The following is a 24,438-nucleotide window of genomic DNA, read 5'->3' as shown; positions in this document are numbered from 1 at the left end:
CGCTTGCTCGCTTCACAACTTCTTAAAACTTTTTATATCATCTATAAATTGTAATATCTTGCAGTTAACCACGTAGCTCGCCTGTCTATTTAATTTTGACTTTAAAATGTTAATTATTCCACATTTCCCGCATCGGCACGCGTTACATTCGGTTTTCGGTATAAAAAAAAAAACAAACACGACTAATCACAGGCCCAGAGCCAGTGGTCTCTAGAGAGCTAAGTAACGTTTGGTCAATGTCGACTTTGTCATATCAGACGGGGGAGCGGGTTTTTGGAAACAAACAAACCGATTTATTGACCTCATTAAAAACTGTCCTGCACAAAATGCTAACTGCTGAATACCTATCGCCGTCACGTCAATCAAAAACGCGCACCTGTTTTTTTTTTTTCACACTTTACTATTTTCCAACTGCGCGTTGTCAACGCTTCCTTTTTTTCACGGGCACCTGTTTTTTTTCACACACACCTACAAACACCCAGGCAACGCTGGGTACCCCTCGCTAGTAATTTATAAAAGGCAAAATGTGTGTGTTTGTATGTCTTGCAAAAACTTTCAACACGTGACGGTATTGTTTTGAAGTTTGATCTTTCGGTGACAAATATTGAAAAATTGGCGAAATGCATTCATTCCACCACTCTCAACTGGGCAGTTTTGTGCAAGGAGGGGTCATTTTTTTATTTTTTATTTTATTTTTTTGTCAACATTTTTGCAGTCATCGTCTCTGTTGGATTGACTACGCTTAATTTCAACACTCTTGACTTCCGCTTGCGCCATGAATGCATCGGCCAAGACGTTACTTTGTTTTTCCTCCTTCGCATTATGGGTTCAAGCCTGCATGCCTGCCTGCCTGCCTATTACCACTTTTATTGTTTTTTTTTTCGTCTTTTTTTCGTCTTTTTTTTGTCTTTTTCTTTGTCTTTTTTTTTTCGTCTTTTTTTTTGTCTTTTTTTTTCGTCTTTTTTTTTTCGTCTTTTTTTTTTCGTCTTTTTTTTTTTCGTCTTTTTTTTTTCGTCTTTTTTTTTTTCGTCTTTTTTTTTTCGTCTTTTTTTTTTCGTCTTTTTTTTTTTCGTCTTTTTTTTTTTCGTCTTTTTTTTTTCGTCTTTTTTTTTCGTCTTTTTTTTTCGTCTTTTTTTTTCGTCTTTTTTTCGTCTTTTTTTTTCGTCTTTTTTTTCGTCTTTTTTTTTCGTCTTTTTTTTTTCGTCTTTTTTTTTTCGTCTTTTTTTTTTTCGTCTTTTTTTTTTCGTCTTTTTTTTTTCGTCTTTTTTTTTTCGTCTTTTTTTTTTCGTCTTTTTTTTTTTCGTCTTTTTTTTTTTCGTCTTTTTTTTTTTCGTCTTTTTTTTTTTCGTCTTTTTTTTTTTCGTCTTTTTTTTTTTCGTCTTTTTTTTTTTCGTCTTTTTTTTTTTCGTCTTTTTTTTTTTCGTCTTTTTTTTTTTCGTCTTTTTTTTTTTCGTCTTTTTTTTTTTCGTCTTTTTTTTTTTCGTCTTTTTTTTTCGTCTTTTTTTTTCGTCTTTTTTTTTATTAACAATACCTCTCTCCACCCGGACTGCCTACTATTGTTTTGACCCCCCACTCACACACACACACACAATACTACTTTTTTTTTTTTCCCAGGGTTCCTACCCCACCTAAACACACCCGGGCAACGCTGGGTACCCCTGCTAGTGCGAATAAATTCAGAAAATCCTCTGATTGGTTTAGAGAATTATTTGCTTTTATTAATTCAGGTGGATGCTTGTGCGAATCCAGTTGTGCAGAAACGACTTCAAACATTTTTATTTTGGACATTGAAGAGTAAACTCCACTAGCCGCATTATTTTTATTTAAAAAATTTTTTTAAAGAAAGTTACCACTTATCCATCCCTGAAGGTCACTGAGTGTACGGTAATCGCCGGGACAATAGTGTAGTAATCAATAGTAGTTGAAATTGAGTATAATTTGGTTATTTAAGGGGATAGCTCAGCAAGAACTTGTTTACATTGGACTTGAAGATGACCATATTGTAGTCAGTTTGAAAGCATGGCAGCAGAACAGTTCCACATGTGGGCAGTTCTAGGAAACAAACTTTGTTCATGGAATTCGCATTTAGATTTAGGCACAGATAGGAGTTTAAAAATTCTGTGTGAAGTTTTTCTCACTTTCTCACACAAGATAGATTATCAGTTGAAATGATGAAGAATATTATGAGAGGATTGAAAAAAAAATCAATGCAATCAACAAAAGCTGATTATTTATGGGGGTGGTTTGTGGCAAGTATTTGTCGATATTGGATTTGAAAATAACTATGTAGTGGTCTGCAGGTAAGCAGTTCAATGGTAATGTTTTTACATATGGGGGAAGGTCTTGGAAGGAAGCTCTGTCCATGGAAATACTATTTAATGTTAGACACATGGAAGAAGAAAAGGGAGTTCTTTTCAGTTGTGGTAGGAAAACGAGTTCTTTCTGTGTATGTTTTGGTACCAGATGGGTAATCATTTTAGAATAGTAGACTCTGTATTTTCAACTCCTTTGATTGTGTAGTTCATCATCCAAACCGACAATCCAGTAACTCTTCTCGAGTGGTTTTTGACCTTAGTAGTCGTGACCCATTAATATATATAAAAAAAAGTAATGTCAAATTCATCTCCCCTAATCGAGATACACTTAGCTCATGAGGGCTGCTTGTGCATTCGATGATGCCATAAAAATTTACACTGCTTTTGCTCTACGCTAATCTTGTGGCATCATATTTGTTGTATGTTAGCACCGTGCAGGCTAGATTTCCAGTGTTTCTATGAAACTTCAGGTATCGATAGACGATCGGACTAATGTACAATGTTATTTAAATATTTTGTATTTCAATGGGGTAAGATAGTTATAAGATAAATATTTGAAGCCAGCAGATTTGGAATTTACCGACGAGTCAAATATTTTAGAATCACAAAAAAATATTTAGAGTTAGAATAATGAAGAAATTGGAACTTACCTGTCGATTTGAAAATGACTTGTTTCCAAACCTGTCCTGATACCCAACACTCAGGCAAAAGCAGAGAAAGAAGTGATATATTAATGAACACCAGAGCATCTACAAAGGAAGTATTTAACCACAATGTCTGGCATCAGACAGTCAGCCGAGAGACCTGTCTAGTGGAGTCACAGATCACTTAGCAGGTTAAAGGGATTGCCATACTGACTTAGGGTCGTTGCGCAATTTTGTGCACTCAGAGCATTAAAGTGATAAGTTCCAGTGACCAGTTAGTGTTTCGAAGGGTCCAACACTAGACAGTTAAAAGCGTTGCCACTGGGACTTAGGGTTAGTGCATATTTTCTTGTCCGTGTGTTACAACCTCTCCCATTGGGTTGCAGCATCATTTGAGCTTCAGACAGATACCGAATCTGTTAGTACTAGGAATCTATAAATCTACTCGAAAAATTCTTCACCGAAAACTATTTGAAACAGAAAAACTTCATTTTTATTTCTGTTTTAACTTCTCTAGCCTGATCCCCCCCCCCCCCATCCCCCATCTCTTTCCCGTTTTCATTTTCATTATTTAAAAAAAAATTTTTTTTTTTTTTTTTTTTTTTGACAGACGACGGGGACCACACCTGTTGATCAGATCAAACAAGGAATGCGTCTTGAACTGCAGGATTATATAAACCCAACTCAGGTGTGGATTGTTAAGGTCCTTGAGAATGTTGGTGGTCGACTCTATCTCAGACACGAAGGTCTTGATCATACCAGTCACGACTTTTGGCTGTTCTATCTTAATAATCTATTTCATCCGATTGGCTGGGCCAAAGAAAATGGTTATACCTATGCTCCGCGCAAAGGTAAGTCACAAATAAGAAGCATTCTCTTCATGTCTATGTATTTTGTTTGATTGCTCTTTTTTTTTTTCTCTTTTCCTTATAGAATCGAATGTGTGGACCCCATTGGTCTCGGGGGTAATTTTTGAACACCTAGTTCATAAAGAGTTAACATAACTAAACACATTTCTGTTCCAATCCAAAATGCTACTTTATGGTTCCTAGATTCTTGCCTACATTAAAAATTGGCCTTTGTTGCAAAAGTCATAAACATAAAATGCTACTTGTCTCTCGCTCTTGGACAGGGTTCAGAAGAGTCGCTAACCTGATAGGTCCTGAACTGTCATCTAAGCTTCAACCTCTGTCCCATCGACGTAATTTTGCATCCCTCTGCTTGTTCTACAAGTATTTTAATGGTGAATGCTCCGACGAACTACAAGCTCTTATACCTCCTCAACGTAAATAACCCCGACAAGCAGCAAAATCCCACCCCATACACAGTGGAGATCCCTAGATGTAAGAAAAGCCTCCTACTCTATTAGTTTCTTCCTCAGAACTGCTAGACTTTGGAACTCCCTTTTGAGTTCCTGCTTTCCCAACTGTACTGACATTCAGTTCAAACAAACATATCTCACTCTCTACATATTATCCCTGGAACTTATTTCCCCAATAGTAGCTCCCTACATCAAAGTGGCATTGTGCCTTATTTGGAGTGAAAATGGAATAAAAAAAAAAATGTGTCCCTTGAGATTGTTTGCAATGATGTTCTCCATTCTGCATGCGTGCTTCTCTGGAGCAACATTTATCAGCTTATTCCCTGCTTTCAGACGTTAGTACAATTCATCTTGAGCGACCATTTGCAATGCTCTCTCAAGACCCAATATCGATATCATTCGCCTTCATTTCTAGACTCACAAAGAGATAATAATATCCAACATTTTTTTTGTGTAAGGAAGATGCGACAGAAATATCTCTCACATTTTGACATGAGATTTTACCAGTTGCGCTCGTGCAGTTTCTGTGCAATCATTAATTTGTATGGATGGAACTGCATATAAGTGTGTATAATTCTTCTAACTGTTCGATCAGACAATTCCGAGGCCAAACCAAGTTTATGAGCTTACTGTAGGAGACTAACAGAAAGTCTCACAGCTCGAATACTGTTTGGCGATAAGGCCTTCCAGGTGGCTTTCTTTTTAAGTGGTGAACCTGTAGCTCTGAAATTTGCAACTCCTATCTGTATCGATTTTCGATCTGAAACTGCATCATATTGAACTAACTTGTAATGAACTTGGAAAACTCTGTGTTGCAGTTACAGATTCACCATTCTTCCAAAACATTTCTACAGTAAAAGCTCAATGTACACTAATCCAAACCATATTGCTAGATGAAGGTACCGGAGAGAAAAAAAAATGACAAGTTTTAGTTAAATGAAAACTTCATTAGCAATGTGTGGAGAAATGCGTGACTTACCTGGATAGACCACGTGCAGGTCGGTCACCGAAAATAAATAAAAAGAAAGAAAAGAAACGGTCAAGACTCTTATTTATAGAGTAGTGATCACGTGAGTTAGAAGAATATGCAAATAGAGGTGAACGATTTTGCGATATAAAAAGCCTGTGTTGTTAAGAGGAGGGGCAGACTGTTGGCAGAAGTCAGTGCTGTCAGACGTGCTTTAGCGTTTTGTTATTATATGCTGTGTTCGATTGTTGGGAGAGAGAGAAAAGAGAAGAGGAGGAACCAAGAAGACATTCTGCAGATACTTGACTTTGTGTTGGTTTTACAATGTATAGTTGAAAGTTTAAAATATGGGAGGCATTTCTGTTGCATCTTGTAGAAGCTATTAGGTATCACATTGAATTGGAAGTTCCTAAACAATTTGTACATTTATCTACCACATCTCCATTGCATCATCCCAATTGGGTGAGGCGCTAAAGAGATAGTATTTTGCACAAACCTGAAATTTTTTTTTGTAACCGCATCTGTAGGTGAATCTTTTCGAAACTAGGAAGTCTATATGGAATTCTGAACTGGAGCCTTTACTTCGTGCTCTTCCCCCCCACCCATCAAAAAAAAACAAAGGTAATGCCTTGGAGGAGGATATGACAACAGAACAGATACTATCCCGTGCCTGCTTCTTTTCTATCAGAAGCAGATATGGACAAATGGGGAAAGACCAATAAAAGAAAAAAAAAAAAAGGATTTGCTTTTGAAAAGGACGCAGAGAGCTGAAAGTTCAAATATTAAAATAAATTAATTTACAAAAAAATCATTGTTTTTCAAATATTCAAAGTATTGGAATTAAAATCTTTTCATTTTTAGTGGACCTTTTCCAAAACATTTGAGTTAGAAATCATTTTAACTTGAAGTAATTGTCAAGAAGCTTATATTGAAAATATAAATTATTTCGACAAGTTAATATTGAAAATATAAATTATCTTTTTTATTGATATATTTAAATTAACTTCAAAAATCATTTATAGTTTTAACAATTTGGTTAAATTAATAATTTAATGACTAAACAATATAGTAATAATTAAAGTTATCTTTCACACACCCTATTTCAAAACGAAAAAATAATTCAGTAAAAAAACACAAACAAAAAAATGTGGATTTATAAGAACAAAAACTCCAACCTTGAACGCCCTTCAGGGCCCGTGGCACAGTGGATAGAGATGCTGAATCTCTACAGTTCCAGGTGAGCATTGTTTGAAGATAGCAGTTTTGATTCTACCCAAAACTTGTCAGAGGATTAGTTGCTCAAAACGTGGTGAGACGACAGTAGCTATGAAAGGCAGTAATTGCTGAAGATGCAGTTAGGAGATTCTTTTCATTTCTTAATATTGAAAATAAAGATCAGTTGATAGAATTTAGAAACAAAAAAAAAACAAAAAAACTTAAATTATTTTTTTGTCCAGTCTGAAAAAATTCTATAGCAGAAAGTGCAACTTCAAACCTAACTTATGATTTTAATATTTTCATTACTTTTAGACTTTGAGGACCAATATTCCAAAGAAGAATGGGAAGAAATACTTCAGGAATCTTTAAGGGAAAATGAAGTCATGCCTCTTCCTATTGATATATTCAAGGTAAGTAATTGATTGATTTGTTTTTAGTTTACAAGCATGCTGCACATCGCTTTAATTTTATCGTGAAAATATAAATACGATGAGGAGCTCTGTTATTTTCGTCAAAATTATAAGCATTTTCAAATTTTCACCAGCTATGGGCAAATTGTGTATATGTTGGTAAAGGCTAAGGGAGTAAATGGTGAGGAAAAATTCAGTTTGAAGTCACAATAGACGAATGGTAAAGCACTGCGACACTTTTCCCGCAATTCCTGAAGCTGCAATGACTCCAACTTTATTGGCTTGTCTTTCGAATTTTGCAGCACACGAGATGGAGACACTGGTAACTGGGCAAACCTAGGTTTCCTTATAACCTGCCAAGACCTGCATCTAATGGAATGTGCTCTGATGAACTCCTTGCACTTGTGCCCCCCTCAACGTACATATCCCTGACAAACTCGCTTAGTGACAAAATCACTCTTCGTCACTGTTGAGGTCCCTAAATGTCAAAGTTTTCTGCTCTAATAGATTATTACCATATGATATAAGGACAAATGAATATCATAACTTAAAAAATGAACTGACTTTAACATATAAATGTATATTTGCCACATGCGTAGAGGAGCAGTTTAAGTTGACTTATGCCTGCCAAGTTCTGATGTTTTAATTTTTACCCTTTAGCAGCTAGTTTTACTGGCTAAAAGCCAAATCAAATTTCCTCCAAGTCCAAATCCTCTATATATTGAGTTTCAAGTTTGTAGACCAGAATTTGACAGTAGTTCGGTAGAGCTAGTTCCGCGCACACACACAGAGATAAGGTTGTTCTTGTAAATATATATGTATGTTTTTTAAATTTATTTCTTTAATGAACTTTCTACATTGATGGTTATAAAGCAAGGACTGTTGGATATGTACAACTAGAGCTTGGACAAGTTGGAGATAAACTGCAGTATATCTTTGCAGAATGGATTCTGAATTTTATTACCGATTCCATGCATAGAATTTTTTTTTTTTGGGGGGGGTCATTCTTTACAACTAAAAATACTAATTAGTTTTATTAGTATCACTGTTTAATAATAAACGTACCTCAATATGATGTGCAAACATGTCGATAAACTCTGACTCGCTCCTCTCGAAGCAAGACCCTGATTTTTTTTTTCTGTGATAGCCCTCTTCAGTTCATGAATTCTCAGGAGAGTGTCTAGATAAATATTATGAGAGGCGTTCCAAAAGTAATGTCTCCTATTTTGTATTCCATCTGAATGAATTAGTGGATTTCAAATTGCATTGTTATGATGACTAAACTTATGCATTTGTGACTTAAAAGTTTCATCTCTGTTGCAAATATTGACAGTGTGTAACTTTAAAAAGACAAACCCTGTCATGAGTATTTTTCAGAAACAATGCGTTACTGAATTCCTCCATGCAGAAAAAATTAAACCGCTAAAGATTCAATGGTGCCTGTTGGAATGTTTACGAAACTATTGCACTATTGCAGTTGATGTCAGTACAGTTAGATGAGTTCATCGATTTCAGAGTGTGAACAGATGCGAGTGACAAAGAGTGGTCAAAACTTGCAACTAAGGCGTCAAAAGAGGCTGGCAAAAGTGTTTTCAGAATGCTGATGACTATATAGAAAAATAAATTCTGGAGCACAAAAGGCCGCTTGTATTAATGGCACTTCTTCTATTTTTTAGCTCTTCAACTTATTTTTGCGTTGAAAAAAAAAAAAAGAAAAAAAAAAAAAGGAAATTTTACTTTTGAAACGACCCTTGTATCCTGGAGATAATCGCACAAATAAAAATCGATTTAAGGCGGATAAGGTTTGGGGAGTGTAAATCAGATTCAGAATCGCATATCTTATGAACTGATCATCAAAGTGTCCTCACAAATCATTTAACAATGATGAAAATTACTGTTTGATATGCATGACTTGGACTAGTCAGGCATAGATTGAAGTTTATTGGTACAAAATATTTGCAGAAAGGATTGTGAATTAATGCGCCCGTTGATTGAAAGGTGAATGGGAGAGACCCCCCCTTATTTGATATGGGGGCCCCAATCTGTTTTTATGAACTTTTAGTTCGTTGAATGATGACGCTTCAACTCAGGAGCTTTAGTAAGTGATTAGTCACCCCATATTTACTGTACCAGATTAGGCTGTCTGAAGATACCGGCTTTCTGACCTAAAATGCACCAAACATTTTTTCTACTTTGCAAAAGTCAAATCATGTTTTGCAAAGCCAAAAACTAAAATATTTTTCCTTTACAAAACAACCAAAACACGATAAACAAATATTTGAAGATACAAAGAACTTGAAGTATAAAAACTTTTTCTAAAATAATGAATTTGACATTAAATAAACTAAAAAAGGGTTGATATGCCGTAAAACAAAACTCACTAAACATTTAGTTAACAGGTGCACACTGAACTGAAGTGATTATACTTGTTGGATCCTAATCTATGGATTAAGTAGAACTTGTCCTGGACATGATACTAAACTGCTTCGGACATTGTTGGTTCATTTACAACCCAGACCCTGTATCTATGGAGTCCACTGCTGGAATAGGGAATAGAAATCACTCGGTTGTCGACTTCAAATCATCGGATTTGGTCAGTGTTTGTGAAAGATGCAGTGGCAAGGATGGATGGAACCAGCTCCACCCACTTTAGGTGAATGCTGTCTCGTTTACAAGTAAGTAAATGCCCTTGAGCAAGGTCTTTCACCCTACATGGTCCATCTCAAAATCCATATTTCACTTCCCAACTTTTTCCCTCGACTTGAGCTCTCTCTATCTCTTCTTTTTTACACACTGTCCGAGACGAAGAATTTAGTGTTTGGTGCACCAGCCCAGATATGCTGGCTAGAACAAAATGTACGGACGATTGAAGCATAACAACTTTAATGGAAATTATTAGATTCAGTATTAAACGACCAGGAACAGTTGATATGCAAGATGATTTTTTTATTTTTTTAATTAAGAAAACCAAATTTTATGAGGAAACAAACGGGGGCTCGAGAGTGGCAATACTGTTTTAGAAATTGTTAAAATTCAAGGGTGGCAACTTAATTCGATTACAGAGATTGTTTGTATTCAAAATAATTCAAATTTTTAATCGCTAAAAATTGTAACATTTGATTTTCTTAATTTAAAAAAAACCAAACTACTTGATCAATTTGCATGATTTTTGAAATATGGCATCTTTTTTCTGTAACAAGTATGTACATAATTTTTTTTTTCTTCAGTCTAATTCTAAGTAAGCACCAAAAAATAAAACTCGATGCATGTCCACACCCCCACCCCTCCTGAAAAAAGCAAAAATATAAAAAATAAAGAAGTCCTTATGCTGTATGAATCCAGGATGGAAAGAAAATATTGTACACCAAAAATCAAGTAAATTGCTCAAATAATTTTATTTTAAGAAAACAAATTTAAATTTTATGGCTGAATGATAATCTCTCAACATCATTGAAGATCACAGTGTAGTATCTGTTTTGATGCTACACTTCACCTTTTCTGTCCTTAGTCAGTGGAGGAGAAATCCTTCATGACTAAAACAATCTTTATTTTTGTTCCTATCCAGAGTTCCCCTTTTTTGGGAGCTTGATTTTCCCTACATTAAAAACCTTGTCTAACTCTGCCCTCGTGGGGAGGCAAGTAAATAGGAACACCATTTTGTAGGACAAGGGAGATAATTCCAAAATGTGGAGCGGGGAGAGGACATTTGAAAAAAAAAGTTTAAATTCGCTTAAAAATGATTTTATTTAATCAATTTACATGATTTTTAGTGTATGACATTTTCTTTCCATCAACGATACACCATAAAGATTTTTTTTCTTATTTTCTTAGAGAGAGGGGATTATAGACTAGCACTAAATAAACAATAACATACATTTTCTTTCTTTCGCAGGACCAGATAGATATTCGTAAACATAATTTCAAGGAAAATTGGAAACTTGAGGCGATTAACCCCCTGACCCGAAACGAGATTTGCCCCGCGACCGTGATCGAGGTTATTGACGATAAATACTTCATCGTGGAGATTGATGATTTAAGATCAGAAAGGGAACGATCAAATGTCCAGTTTGGCTGTCACATTGATTCACCGGGCATTTTCCCCGCCAAGTGGTGCAGCTCGAAGGCAATAAGACTCACACCACCACCAGGTAATTTGCTGCATACAAATTATTTTTTAATGTTTGCCATGATACTCTTACCTTGTTTGTTTAATAAACGAGCCAGACTTTTTCATCGTGCTTATCAAAATTGTGTCTAATGATTGTCTGGTTTACATGAAATTTTCCTCAGCGATTGCATACTGTTAGAAATTTCCATGAGTTATTTCAAACACTTTGTTTTTCCTAAAAAAAAAAAAAAAAAATCTTTTGTAGCAGAACAACCTTCTGTGTTTTGGACGAAGGCAATTAAAAAACCAACATCTTCAACCAACAAGTTATTGCATTCAAAAACAAATTATACTCAGTTATAATTATAAATACAATAAAGAATAATATTTATGCCAGTTTAAAGTTTGGTAGTTTCCAAAACGGTTGTTCTGGAGAATAGGTAACAGAAGTCAGAAGTGTTTTCATTTTTTTAAAAAATTTTTTTTCTATAACTGTTCTCGTTCAAGGTCCGTTTTTTTTGTTTTTTATATATATATATATATATATACATATATATATATACAGGGTGCTCACAAAGTCTGGCTACATAATCTACAGGATGCTTCCACAAAGTCCGGCTACATAATGTAGCCAGATTTGTGGACACCCTGTGTGTCAGTGTGTGTATGTATGTATATTTAATGTGTGTGTGCACATATATATATATAATCTCCTCTCCTCTCCTCAAGTAATAGTGGGTAATTTGCATAAAGTCACTTATGCAAATTGCCCTAAAATGTCTTAAGAATGTTTCCAACAATACAAAGTTGCAAGGTTTAGCGTTGACCTCACAAAGGAATGGCAAAAAAGTAATGTTGGGTGAAGTTAAATAAACTTGTATCACTTTGATTTTTGCTGTTTAGCGGAAGTCATTCTGCTTTGCGTGGGACTTGGCTGTACGCTCTGGTACCCGCTTAAGTCATGATCGGTATAGTGGTATGGGCTGTAGAAGAGTTGTACACACGCGCGCACACACACACACACGCTACTACGTTATACATATAGATTTTTATTTATAATTAATATTGAAGATATTTTGATTATAACACATTTTATTAAAAATAAAACCATTCCGAAAAAGAAGTATTTCAAAGGAAAGACAATTTTTTATGGAAAGTTTTGGAATTAAACTGGAATTACATACATATTAACCAGAAAGGGCTTCTCTTTGGTATACATTGGCCTGACTTCTGCTAAGCAAAAAGCGGACGTCGGAATGACATAAGTATATTTAACTTGACCCAATGTTCCTTCTTTAATTCCATTGATTTGTGCTTATTCACCTGACACTGCTTTTAGTTGCCACATGCAAAAGCAAAAACGACCAGAGGTTGACAGATCCTGATGCTGACCCCTCCTGGATTTTTTCTCAGTCCTATTAACCATATTGCTTTAACACTAATGTGGAAGGATTCCACTTTAGAGAAGGAGTGCATCCTTCTTTTACAAATGCATTTTTCAAATATTTGATAAAATCCATTGAAACTGCTAGACTGTGGAAGTCCATCTCTGTTTCTTGCTTCTCTGTCTTGATATGCAGAAGTTTAATCCAGTTTTAATTACCTTTTCTTTATGGAAATCGCTGCAAACAAAGCGTGAAGCCACTTGATGTAAGAATCTAGCAAGAACAAAAGATTATTCTTGCAAAACCTAGAGATGCCTATTGACCTTATTCTTGAAATGACAATGGCTATAAATAGAAGGAAAATAGTCAGCAAGAAGAATTCCACAAACCTGCAGTTCTTGGAAAGAAGCTACTGCAGCTGTATTACAATGAAGTATCAAAACAGCAGATTGATGAAGACCACTAGGCCAACGAGTCAAATGAACCGAAACAAAAGAAGCAGGGAATAGATCAGACAGTTCTGAAAGACACTTAATTATCGCCCCATTAGCCTCCTTCTCTTTGTTAAAATCTTTGAGTACTTAAGCACTATTCCACCACTTTGTAAATATTAAACTCCTTTCCAACTGACTGTATTGATTTAGGCAAGCTCGTTCTACTGCAGATAACCTAACTAATTTCTGAATGTACAGGGTGACCCCCCCCCCCAAAAAAAAAGCTAAATGGAGGCCATCTAGAACATATGCTGTAGAATGGAGAAAAAAAGGCCAAAGACCCTAGTGTTTTGATGTGATGTTTTGAATATAATAAACTAGTTATGACCAAAGTTTCATTTCATTTGGACAAAACACTAAGAAACAGGACCTAATTAGAGGCGTTGCCCGGGTGTTTGGAGACGTATGTGGTTTTGGGTAAATCAAAACACCCGGGTGTTTGTGTCCGGGGGGGGGGGGTAAAATTTAAAAAAAAAAAAATTTTGGTAGGTAAAGGATCGAACCCGAACCCTTGAGTCAAAGTTGTAAATTAAAGTGTGAAAAAAAAAAAACGTGCGATGTTAACCACTGGGCCACCACGAAATAGTAACGGAAACCTGATTGAATTTATTTAAGTATTACGAATTGGCAGGTGGCGATACTTAATGACTTAATGAGATCAACTTTGACTATGGGGCAGTATTTTATTTACTGCAGGCAGCCTTTTCTTATTTTTCTTTTTTTTTGTTTCCCCAAGATGTTGGGGGGAAACCAGCTCCCCGTAAAAAGGGGATTATTCAAATTGAATAGCAATTGTCTGATATAAGGAAAAACTCCGCATTGATCAAAGCTGATTGCTTTCGGACGTTTCTGGAAAAATGCTGCCAGAATTTCGCTTTTATTATACGAAAAAGCTTAATGCACATGCGGCGATCGAAAAATGCTGAATATTTATCTTTTCAAAGTCGAGCAAATTAAATAGACAGGCGACCTCCATTGTTAACTGGTAGATATTATGATTAAACGTGATATAAAAAGTTTTAAGGAATGAGCCGACCGAGAAGTCCAGCGAAAAGAGCCTTTTACAAACATACACAAAAAGCGAACATACATTTATATTTATAGATGACCTCCCTAATAAAGTTGCCTTAATAGGGAAAAAGAATGAACACATACACATATCGATGGCCCTGTATGAATGTGCCCACCTCCTAAAATGCATGTTTTCTCTTTTTCAAGTTTTTTTCCAATGATTATCATAGATTACAGACTTACATATTATATCAGCATAAAAAATTTTTGGGAAAAAAAAAAAAAAAAAAAAAATGTATTTTAAGGGAGTTCACTTTCTTGTAACTTTCTAATCATGTGACACTTCTGTAAGGAAATGGACAGTAAGTCAGGTAGCAATGAAGTAGAATGTTATAACAAGAAAGTGAACCCCCCTTAAGTCATTTTTTTTTTTTCTGCTATATTGGAGTTTGTAATCTATAATAATTGCTGAAAAAAAAAAGTTTTAAAATGGTGTAAAAACCTGCATTTTTAGGGGATGGGCATTCTCATACAAGTCTGCCTACATATCTAAGGAAATGTCAGAAACCTTAGAGGAAGACTTCCAGTTGGAGCACTTATGCCCACATCAACATAAATACTCTCGATTAATCTGACAAGCAGCAAACTCCCACCTCTACATTTTAGAGATTTCTAGATGCCAGAAAACCACCTACTTTAATAGTTTCTTCCTTCAAATTGCTAGATTTTGGAATTCCTTGTCTTGTTTCCTGCTTCCCTGACTGTATTCACATGCAGATGTTTAAATGTAGTGTGAACACACATTTTGCTGCTCAACTTCCTACGTAATGTCCATGTAGATATAGCCCTAAATAGCAGCTCCATATATGAAAGTGGTACTGTACTGCACTTTGGGGGTGAATAGGAGTAAAAGAATAAAAAAAAAAAAAAAAAAAATGAAGCATGCATGGTCCCCTGTGAGTGCACAGTGAACAAGGCATGAGAAAAATGGTTAAGTTCACCCCCCCCTTCCTATTCAGCCCCAAAAGTCCCCAGGGGATGTCAAATCCTGGTAAAAATGAACAAATGGTGCAGTTTTAGGCCTTAACATATGTAAATTTGTGGTTTGCACCATGAAAAACTGTTAGACATGTACAGAAAATTTGGGACAAATATGTTAAAATAGTTTAAAAAATTGGCACACCCAAGAATTATTGCAAAGTGTAGACAAACAAAATTATGTAGAAATCGGTTAGTGACAACATTTCAAAAAGTTTTATAAAAATCCAAGGCATCAATTTTTTTTTTTTTTTTAATAAGCACAAAAGTCTCAATTTTAACCATTTTAACACAAAAGGCACCCCGTGGCGACTGAAGTTTTCTCAGAAAATCTGTTCAGTTACTTTTTTACTCATATCGTGTTTAATGTTTGTGCAAAATTTCAAAGAATTCTAAGGTGTTGAGAAAAGTGTGGACAGACGAACGGACAAGGGTGAATTTACGGGTCCACCCTCCTTTTGTTGGGGGACCGACCAATAATAGTATTTATAGAAAAGACTAGCAACATTACGTCTGTGAGAGAGGTTTCAGAGAAGAGTGAAGCCAATTAAAATATGAATACGTTTCTACAGCTTATCAAGAAAATGAGACGGATTCACCAGCTCAAATATGACAACGATACTGATGGTAGATTTGTAACGATAGAGAAAAGTATTTAGAGTGACAGAAAGAACCGACTTTACAAAGAGCAGTAGATCTAATGTATGAATTCCAAAAAAAGATTTGATGAAAAAGAAAGACAAAGTTGCTATCGCTCATAGTGTGGAAGGATTCTGCATTTTTTTTTTTTTTTTTTTATAGCCACCTTTTAGGGCGGCACTTGATAGGATCCATTACTGTTACAATCCAGTTATAATTACTTTTAATAATAGATTTTAGGAATTTTTGGAAATATTTGTTCATTTTTACTTTTATTTGCTTTTTAGGTTGGAATCGTGATTTCTCCTGGCCTGAATATCTCCATCATTGTAAATCAAAAGCTGCTCCAAGGAATTATTTCGGACTTCTCTGCATGGTAGGAGCAATTCGGATTTTGTTACAAAGGATTTGGTCTTTTCATCTCCTTACTCTCTTTTTACTTTGATAAAAACGTTCTTGTCCAGACCCCCCTCTGTATTAAAAAAACAAAAAATAAAAAAAATTTGTATCGTGTATCTACAATGAAACAAAAATATCATATTCCAAAAGTCCCATAAATTGATCAAGCAGTTTTATTTTTATTGGGAGATTGACAGTGTCTGCTAAAAAAAAAAAAAAAAAAAATCTTAAACAAAGGGAGATAACTTAAACATAACTCAATTTATTAATGTTTTAAAGCCTACAAATTCCTATTAATCAGTTGATTTTCTTGATAAAAATATGGACCAGTTTAAAAAAAAAAATGCAAAAGTTTTATTACGATTTTAAAGTAAACTTCCAGAATCGTTGATATACCATTTTTTTTTTTTTTGGTCATTCATGTATCTTTAAGAAATATATAAAAACAAAAAAGTGAATAAAAAAAGAAAAAAGTTGGAAACTTCAGAACTCACTCCATGTCATTTGTTTGTCGTTATCTGTTAAACCTCTGCAATGTTTTACCTTCCATAAATGAAAAAGACAAATTGAAAAAAAAAAAAAAAGCACATATTTCTACTGGTTTATAAAAATATAAATAACCAATGCATATTTTATGTATTATAGGATAGAGGATATAATATATATATATATATATATATATATATATATATATATATATATATGAAAATAAATAATTGAAACCACATTCTAGGCTATTTGATAATGATTGCCAACTCCAACATTGTGTTGTTGATTTCTTTCCTTTCATTTTCTCTTCTGGCTGTGTTGTTGTTTCTTGCATTGCGGCTGCTGAGGGGTGCACAGTGACTCACAAGTATAAAAGATAAAATAAAACAAAGCACCAACTTCAACAATTTCTGCAAATATCAGTTGCACTCTGGATGGTGTGTGACACCATTGACTCTCTGAATGCAAATGTCGGCATCTACATAGTCTATCCAGATTTCTTTGTCGTTGGTTGACGTCAGCTACCCTCTATCTACTCCAATTCACAACCTGCCAAATTTGCAATTCTCCTTAACCTTTGTCTTGTCTTTCGTTAATCACGCTTGGATTAATAATACTATTTCAGCTCCCTTTTGTGTACGTTAGTGAACAACTTCCTGTACCTTTGTTCTGCTGGTAAAGTTATTTCCTCTTATTTTGTTATATTTTTCGTCTTTTTTTTTTTTTTTTATTTCTAACATTTAGGAGGGGAGAATGTTGATAGTAGTTATTACAATTATTAACAATTTATTACAATGTATGGTATGTTTACAGTTTAATCAAAAATGAAAATCTTGAAAAAAGTTTATATTGTATGTATCCGTTATGGAATAAAGTTCTCCGAAAAAAAAAAAAAAAAAATTGCTGATTTTTTTTTTTTTTTTTTTAACAGCGAAAAAATAATTTATGATACCGAGCAAAAGGTTAGATTTTTAGGAAGAAAAGCTAGTATTAAAGATGGGGAGGGAGTAATGGTGCTTTAAACTGAATTATCTCCCTGTGGCATGTTCAAAAAATTCAAAGATGGCTACCTTCAATGTGCTGTCATAAAAATGTATTTTCCCGCTGTACAAAAAAACAAAAAACAAAAAACAAAAAATACTCTATCAAATTAAGTGAAATTTTTGGTAAGAGATTTTCAGTCCAAAACAGATACGTACAATATAACCTTTTCTTTTTTTTATATTTTCATTTTTTAATGTGTTGATTAAACTGTACAAATACCCAACGCACAATTATTGCAAATTTTCTTTTTCTTTTAAAGGATGTCCCCTATCAAAAATTCCAACGTGGTTATAAACTTGAGGCTGTGAATCCCGAAAATGGCAACCAGATCTGTGCTGCAACCATCACCAAAATTATTGATCGGCTTATGTGGATACATTTGGATAATAGTTCCAAAATGAAGTCTAGTTTCATTGAGGATATCGAGTCTCACAATCTTTTCCCCGTTGGTTGGTCTGAAAGTAATGGATACCAATTGAAACCTCCTCGTAGAACTGCTCTCAGGCGACCACACAGACGAGTAGCCGTTGTACAACCAGAGTAAGTAAAATGAAATGAATTACTTTTTGGTTACTGAGATTCTGTGAATTAACTATACGATCAAACTGCTCTGTAAGTCCTCTTTCCTTGTAAGGATACTATAGTTTCGTCGTACACAATTTCACCAAAGGCTTTGAGTTGACCTGTGACATAGTGTTTAGACACTAACAAAGAGGATAGAACTAATATTTGATTATTTAATTATACTGTACTTTGTTTGCTTTATAAAAAAAAATTTTTTTTTTTAAATGAAAATCACTCCAGATAAGTAATAAAGCCACTTCATGTAAGGAGCTAAAAAAAAATTATTTTAAAATACTTTATGGTAAAAAATAAGGCAACAATAAGTGTTAGATGGATAGATTGTTATCCAGAAAATAGCAATTATTCCCCCTTTGTCAGAAATATTGCTCATGCAATGTGAGGACTAAGACAAAATAAGGGCAGTGAGTTAGAGTTGCTGAAAGTAAACCCAAGGTTCTCTTTCTACTTTTATTATTTGTGTCTTAGAAGCGTTGTCCAGAAAGTTTTGTATGGATTGTCCAGAAGAAATGCTCCATGTTAATTTAGTACTTGCCTCTGAAACTAAGTTAAAGACTTGGAGGAATATTGCCCAAATTCTTGCAACGGCTGTGGCATAATGACAGTGCCATAACCAGATGGATGTGCGGCAGCAAACTAGTGGAGAGAATCACTTCAGCTATTACCCTATGATCTCCTTTCTGGTCGCATTACGATAATATAAGACGTGTACTTGATGCAAATCAGTTAGTGTGTGTGTGAGTGAGTGAGATATTGTCAATATAGCATAGGAAAAGTAACCTCAAACGTCAGTCGCTAGCCGTCTGGTTGTGTCAGTCCCCTGCTATGTTTTTTTTTTTTTCTATGCCTCTCGCTCAGACCTGATCTATTCTTGCCTGGCTTTGAATCTCAGGACCTTCAAGCCACCAACAATCCTAAATTGGAAACTGTCTTCCACTGTCACAAACTCATGACTGTCAGTAAACTGTTCCTAGCTGTCGTAAACCCGTTGCTATTATTAAAATTGTCTGTAAACTAACTCTAAATATATTGACCTCTATTGTTCCAATCACTGCTGCACCTCGATTAACAATCTTATTTTTGAACGCCTTTTGTGTGCTTTGGCGAACAACTTTCTCCTCATTGTTTTTCTATAAACCTTTTTAAAAAAAAAAAGTTTATCAGCAAAATAAAGGTTATAGAACATATAAGCTTGTTTCTGCTGATAAACTTTTTTTTTTTTTTTTTTCTTATTTCCTAACAACTTGTGGAATGTAGGGGGTGGGGGTTGATAGTATCACATGCTCTATTAGAAGTTTGGTATTGGTATGGTTTTGGATGCCTTATATGCTCCTCTGCATCTTGGGTGGTTTAGCTATGTACAGTGTGCCATCATTCGCATTAATATCTCAAGCATAAAGGTCTGTGGAAGACCAAGAAAACTCTGTTCAAATTAATTTGACTGGTATCAACTCTATGGATAGCATGCACGAAACTTCGCCCAGGACATTCGCTGCATCTTTAATATCAAAATTGGATGATGAGTAAAATGAATGTTACTAAGACAAAAGTGATGATCAGTGGTTGTAGTGTTTGAAATCCCCTAGTAAAAGGAAAGTTCTCCGGCTCCTTTTTTTTTTTTTTTTTTGGAGAGAGAGTTGCGTGTAGGTCTTCAATGCAAAAGAAATGCACTGGAATTACAAGTAGGTTGAGACGAGAACCAGTTTGTTTGAAAAAAGTGTTAGGAAAAAAAATTTCATCAGCTTCATTACCTAATATATATATATATATATATATATAAATAGTATTGTTGATATTAATAGTAATTAAAGTGATTTAATTTTATTCACGTTTTTAAAGCAAAGGCTAATTCTGCTGACTTGCTAGACCTTTGAGAGCGGGATGGGTATTTTACCATCTTGATTTTAGTTTTTTTTTACTATTGGCTTTGCAATACCAAGCTTCTAATAAATGTGATAGTATAAAGTGGCCCTAGGGTGGATTTGAGCCACTGAGTGCTTAGAGGGGTGGGAATAGATAAAGAAATCGGAAATATCCTACAATAGACAAAGGGATAGGAAATGGCTTAGAAAAACAAAGAAAGAGGAAATATCCTACAATCAACCATAACAATAGAAACCTACTGATAAACCAAGGAAGGGCAGCTTCCGGTAACCAGGATAGGGTGGGCGACCAGTGATACCAATGTAGAGGGGACAGTCAGTTGAGATCGAGATGCGCTCGAGAGCGGATGGAAGTTTAACAGTCAGTTGACAACTAGATGCGCTAGACGTCGTATGGGAGTTGATAATGACTACAGTTTGACATTTAGAGTTGATTGTGAAACAGACAAATGTAACATCGATAGAACAGGGGAAGACACACACACACACACACACACACACACACTCACAAGTCCAACAATCAATTTATATGTGAACATTGGCGTTTGTGTTTTTCCTTTGTTTGTTCATATTTCTATTTTGTGAACCGTATGTGTTCTCATCGACAGTCGCCAACGGGAAAAGGACGATTCGGCCAAAATAAGAACAGTCGAACGAAAAATCCACGGTACACGACGTTGGGAGTCCGGCGATCTGATGAGGGAGACACACGTGAGGTTACATAAAGCATAATTGATGGAACCCCTTCTTTTTTGCAGTTACACATCCACGTGACTATATGGTCACTATATGGTCATATTTTCATTCAAATGGATTTGGTTAAATAGATGAGTCTTAGAAATGAATTTAGTGGGAAATGGAACGAAGGATGAACTCAAACGACATGTTTATTTAAGCTCATTGGTTAATGTCTGTTGGCATGTCGTTAAAAAGAAAGGTGAAAGAGTGCCAGTTTTCAATATTTCGTACTGTCGGCATGTGTAGATAGCATTCAAGGAGCCATTTGGAATATCCAGAATCGTGTCAGTTGCTATCGGAGTTGATGTGATACTATGGTTGACCTGTGGTCGTTAAGGAAATAACAAAGCAAATAAATTAGGATATAGATCTATCAATAGACAATGGAACAAAATTTGTTCTGAACATAGAGAGAGGCAAGAGTAGATTTAAATTCAGATGCGACAAATGACTATAACAAACGGACTGAAATATAGAAATATCAAAGTTTTTCTTCTCTTAGATGCATGTCTATGAGGGCTGACGGTTCATCTCTTCTGGTGGCTTTAAACGCGCCACCAAATACTAATCTGGAAATTTCTACGCCTCGAAGCAATGCATACAGCGCCTAGTATTTTCCAAATGGTAAAAGGAATCACTGTTTAAGTTCAGCCATCTAACGAGAACCGGTGTAAAAGTTATTTCAACCACTGTCAATACCAATTGACTGTTCGGTGACGGTTCAGCTGTTTTCCAGCCTGTTCTGTATATCGCAATCGGAAACATTCAGGCAGATATGGATTCCCAGCTGTAGAAACTTTTTTTCGGCAGGTGGTACAGATCGCAGGAATCACCCCCCCCCTCTCTTGACAAACAGATAACAGAAACCATTATTGACGCTACCGATAAATTAGAGTTGGACGGTTGGACTTTGACTACAGTTAGATTATGGCTAGTGCCAGGTCGGAAAGGCTTTAGGAGATGTAGATGAACTAAGTGTAACGGACGAACTTGACAAGATGTAGAGGTGAACCGTAGCATGTAGAAACACACCATATGTGAAGCATTAACGTCTGTATCTTTGTTGTTTTTTAATTTTTTTATTTTCTACTACTGCATCCCTATTGACGGTTGCCAGCGTGAAAAAGATGATTGACATGGCCAGAACAAGAAAGATGGAGAACAAAGCCACGCACACAACATGTGGGGTCGACGTAGTGTCATGCTGATATGATGCAAAACCTGAGATTGACAATGAGGGCAGTGCATAACTGAACATCTCTCTTGAAGCGTCCTAAGAATGTATTTCACGCTCATCAATGTAGTTTCTATACTACCATTGCGAGTTAATCCCTAATATATTTTTATTTTATTTTTCAGGCCAATTCCAATTGAGAGCACATATAATAAAATTAAAACAGTTAACATGGAAGGTAAGATTCCAATATAGTTGTAATCTATAATATAAATCTCACCTGTCTGTTTAAATGTATGTAGTATGTATGTTTTGCAAAAACTTTCATGAGGCGACGGATTTTCACGATATTGGTATCATTTTTGAAGCTCGACCCTTCAGACGATAAATATAAAAAAATTGGCCACAAACATTAATTCCTTCACCCTCAACTGGGCACTTTTCTACAGGGAGGCATCGCTTTTTTCACCAATATTTTCGAAAATCATCGCCTCTTTTTGATTGTCTAGCTGTAATTTAAACCTGTGTCACTTCCAGTTTGGCAATGGGCGCAACAGCTAATGCGTCATTTTTTTTTTTTTTTTTTTTCACTTTCGTTTTCTCCTTCGCGGTACGAGTTAGAGCCTGCCTGCCTACTACATTTTTTTTTTTTTTTTTGCTCAACACACTTCCAAACACCCGGGTAACGCCGGGCATCCAGGCTAGTATATCTATAAAAGTGAGAATGTGTGTGAGGACAATTATAAACCTATATAATCAATGAATTTTTGATCTACAGACTTGGGATTTAGTATATAGGGTATTCAGTCATGTGTTAAATTTTTAATCTGTTTTCATCCGGATAAAAAGGACTGTTAAGGGGTCAAAATTGAAAAAAATTGATACTGGGGGGGGGGGGTCATCAGATTTTTGTTTTTCACCTGTTTCATGACTGCTACTCCTGTGGATTGAATAAAATGTTACATATGAAATTCCAGAAGTCAACAGAAATATTAGTGTTCAGAAAATATGTGAAGAAGGTTTAAGGTTCCAATTGACTGAAATGTGGAAATAACACTCCAGATGAAAACTTGAAGTCCGAAGAATCTATAACCGTAATTTTTTTATTTTTTTTTTTTAAAATGATTTTTCTTATTTTTTTGCCAGAGGATACGTGGTGTCCAAAAATTTACTATAATCACCGATGCTTTTCGGGTCCTTACCTTGCCAAGAGCCGTATAGCTGAGCTCCCTAAATTCATTGGGCCCGGACCGATTAAACTGGTGATCAGTGAGGTGCTGACCATGTTGATAAGTGTAGCTTATAAATCGTGCAGGGTTTTACGAGAGTTGCAAATGGATGGAGAGGCCAACCCAAATATGCATCAGCAATTGCTTAAAGCCAAGTAACTATCACTTTTTCTCCCTTTTTCTATTTTCAATTGTTTTTGTTTTTTTAAATTTTATTTACTTGTCCAGAAGTTGGTTCGTTCTAAAAGAATAAAACCATATTGCTACGTTACCAATTTATTTGAAATTTTCAAACAACCCATTTTTAGAGTCGAGGTATGTTTTTATGTTATTAAAATAAATTTACCTAATTAAAATTAAAATATTAAATAAAATAAATATATTTTTTTAACCGTTTCTGCGAATCTGTTCTGTTGATAAAACTGAACTTCCGGTTCGATTCATTTCACAGCCACGAATTGACGAAAGGTTTCATTTTTTGTTAACTCGATAAGTAAAAAAAAAAAAACAAAAAAAAAAAACGTTTCATTTGTTTATCTTCCAAATTTTTTAATTTACACATCTTTTCTTTATTATATAAGGCAAAAAAAAAAGTTTGTTGCTTGCTTTTGAGGTTATTAAGTAATAATTATTCAATTTCACTTACGTTAAAAAATAAAATAAAATCTGTACGATGTATGTAACCATGACAAAACGAAAACTATCATATTCCAAAAATCGTGTAAATTAAGATAATAAAATTTTATAAGTATGCAAACTGAATGTTTCACACATTATTTTGAAATTCCAAGAAACAAGGGGAGATAACTAAACAATAATTCATACTTATTAGATTTATGTTCTAGTGCTTATGGATTCCCATTAATCGCTTAAAAAATGATTTTATTTAAAAATTGGGGAGGGGGTGGGGGATTTCGTGGTCATAAAATATGCTCAAATATATTTTAATTCATGCAAATTTCATACTTATTATTTGAGCCAATTCTCTATTAAGTATTATATAGTATTGATTTTAACTGTTTAAAAAAAAATTACTTGAGTGCCATCAGCTAAAATTGAAACCAAAACGTTTAGCACTCCAGCCATGTTCCCTACTACTTGAGCTATCAACGGATAGATAAGATTTAAAATTAAACCACTTCAAGCTATGAATGAATTTGCACAAAAGTAATAGAAATCTCAGTGAGTTGAAGTTAACATTTTTGCATTTCAACTTGCTGACATATTTCTGTTTGCACTAGTCATCAATCCAAACAAAGATTTTACTCGTTATAAACCATCCTTGGTGTATGATTACTATTTCCTGTTAATTTCAGTGTTATGTGATTAGTAGTTCAAGAGTTTATCAGT

At 34.8% G+C, this 24,438-nt stretch overlaps 1 protein-coding gene across 8 annotated transcripts in view; it reads left to right on the top strand.

The window, feature by feature from the left end:
- The window catches only part of LOC145249695 (scm-like with four MBT domains protein 1), a 114,711-nt gene that overhangs the window by 66,320 nt on the left and 23,953 nt on the right, over positions 1–24,438 (top strand). For all 8 annotated transcript variants that reach the window (XM_080111502.1, XM_080111500.1, XM_080111505.1 and 5 more), the window contains 7 exons: positions 3,570–3,810; positions 6,778–6,875; positions 10,768–11,023; positions 15,838–15,926; positions 17,742–18,022; positions 22,045–22,097; positions 23,006–23,243. In XM_080111502.1, coding sequence (XP_079967628.1) covers positions 3,570–3,810; positions 6,778–6,875; positions 10,768–11,023; positions 15,838–15,926; positions 17,742–18,022; positions 22,045–22,097; positions 23,006–23,243 — 1,256 coding nt within the window. The remainder of the gene's footprint in view (positions 1–3,569; positions 3,811–6,777; positions 6,876–10,767; positions 11,024–15,837; positions 15,927–17,741; positions 18,023–22,044; positions 22,098–23,005; positions 23,244–24,438) is intronic.

The sequence above is a fragment of the Euprymna scolopes genome, chromosome 28, assembly GCF_053919585.1.
Source record: "Euprymna scolopes isolate OS-2025 chromosome 28, ASM5391958v1, whole genome shotgun sequence".
Classification (NCBI taxonomy): Eukaryota; Metazoa; Mollusca; class Cephalopoda; order Sepiida; family Sepiolidae; genus Euprymna; species Euprymna scolopes.
The sequence above is the reverse complement of the archived record's forward strand: the minus strand, read 5'-3'. Positions and strand labels throughout refer to the sequence as shown.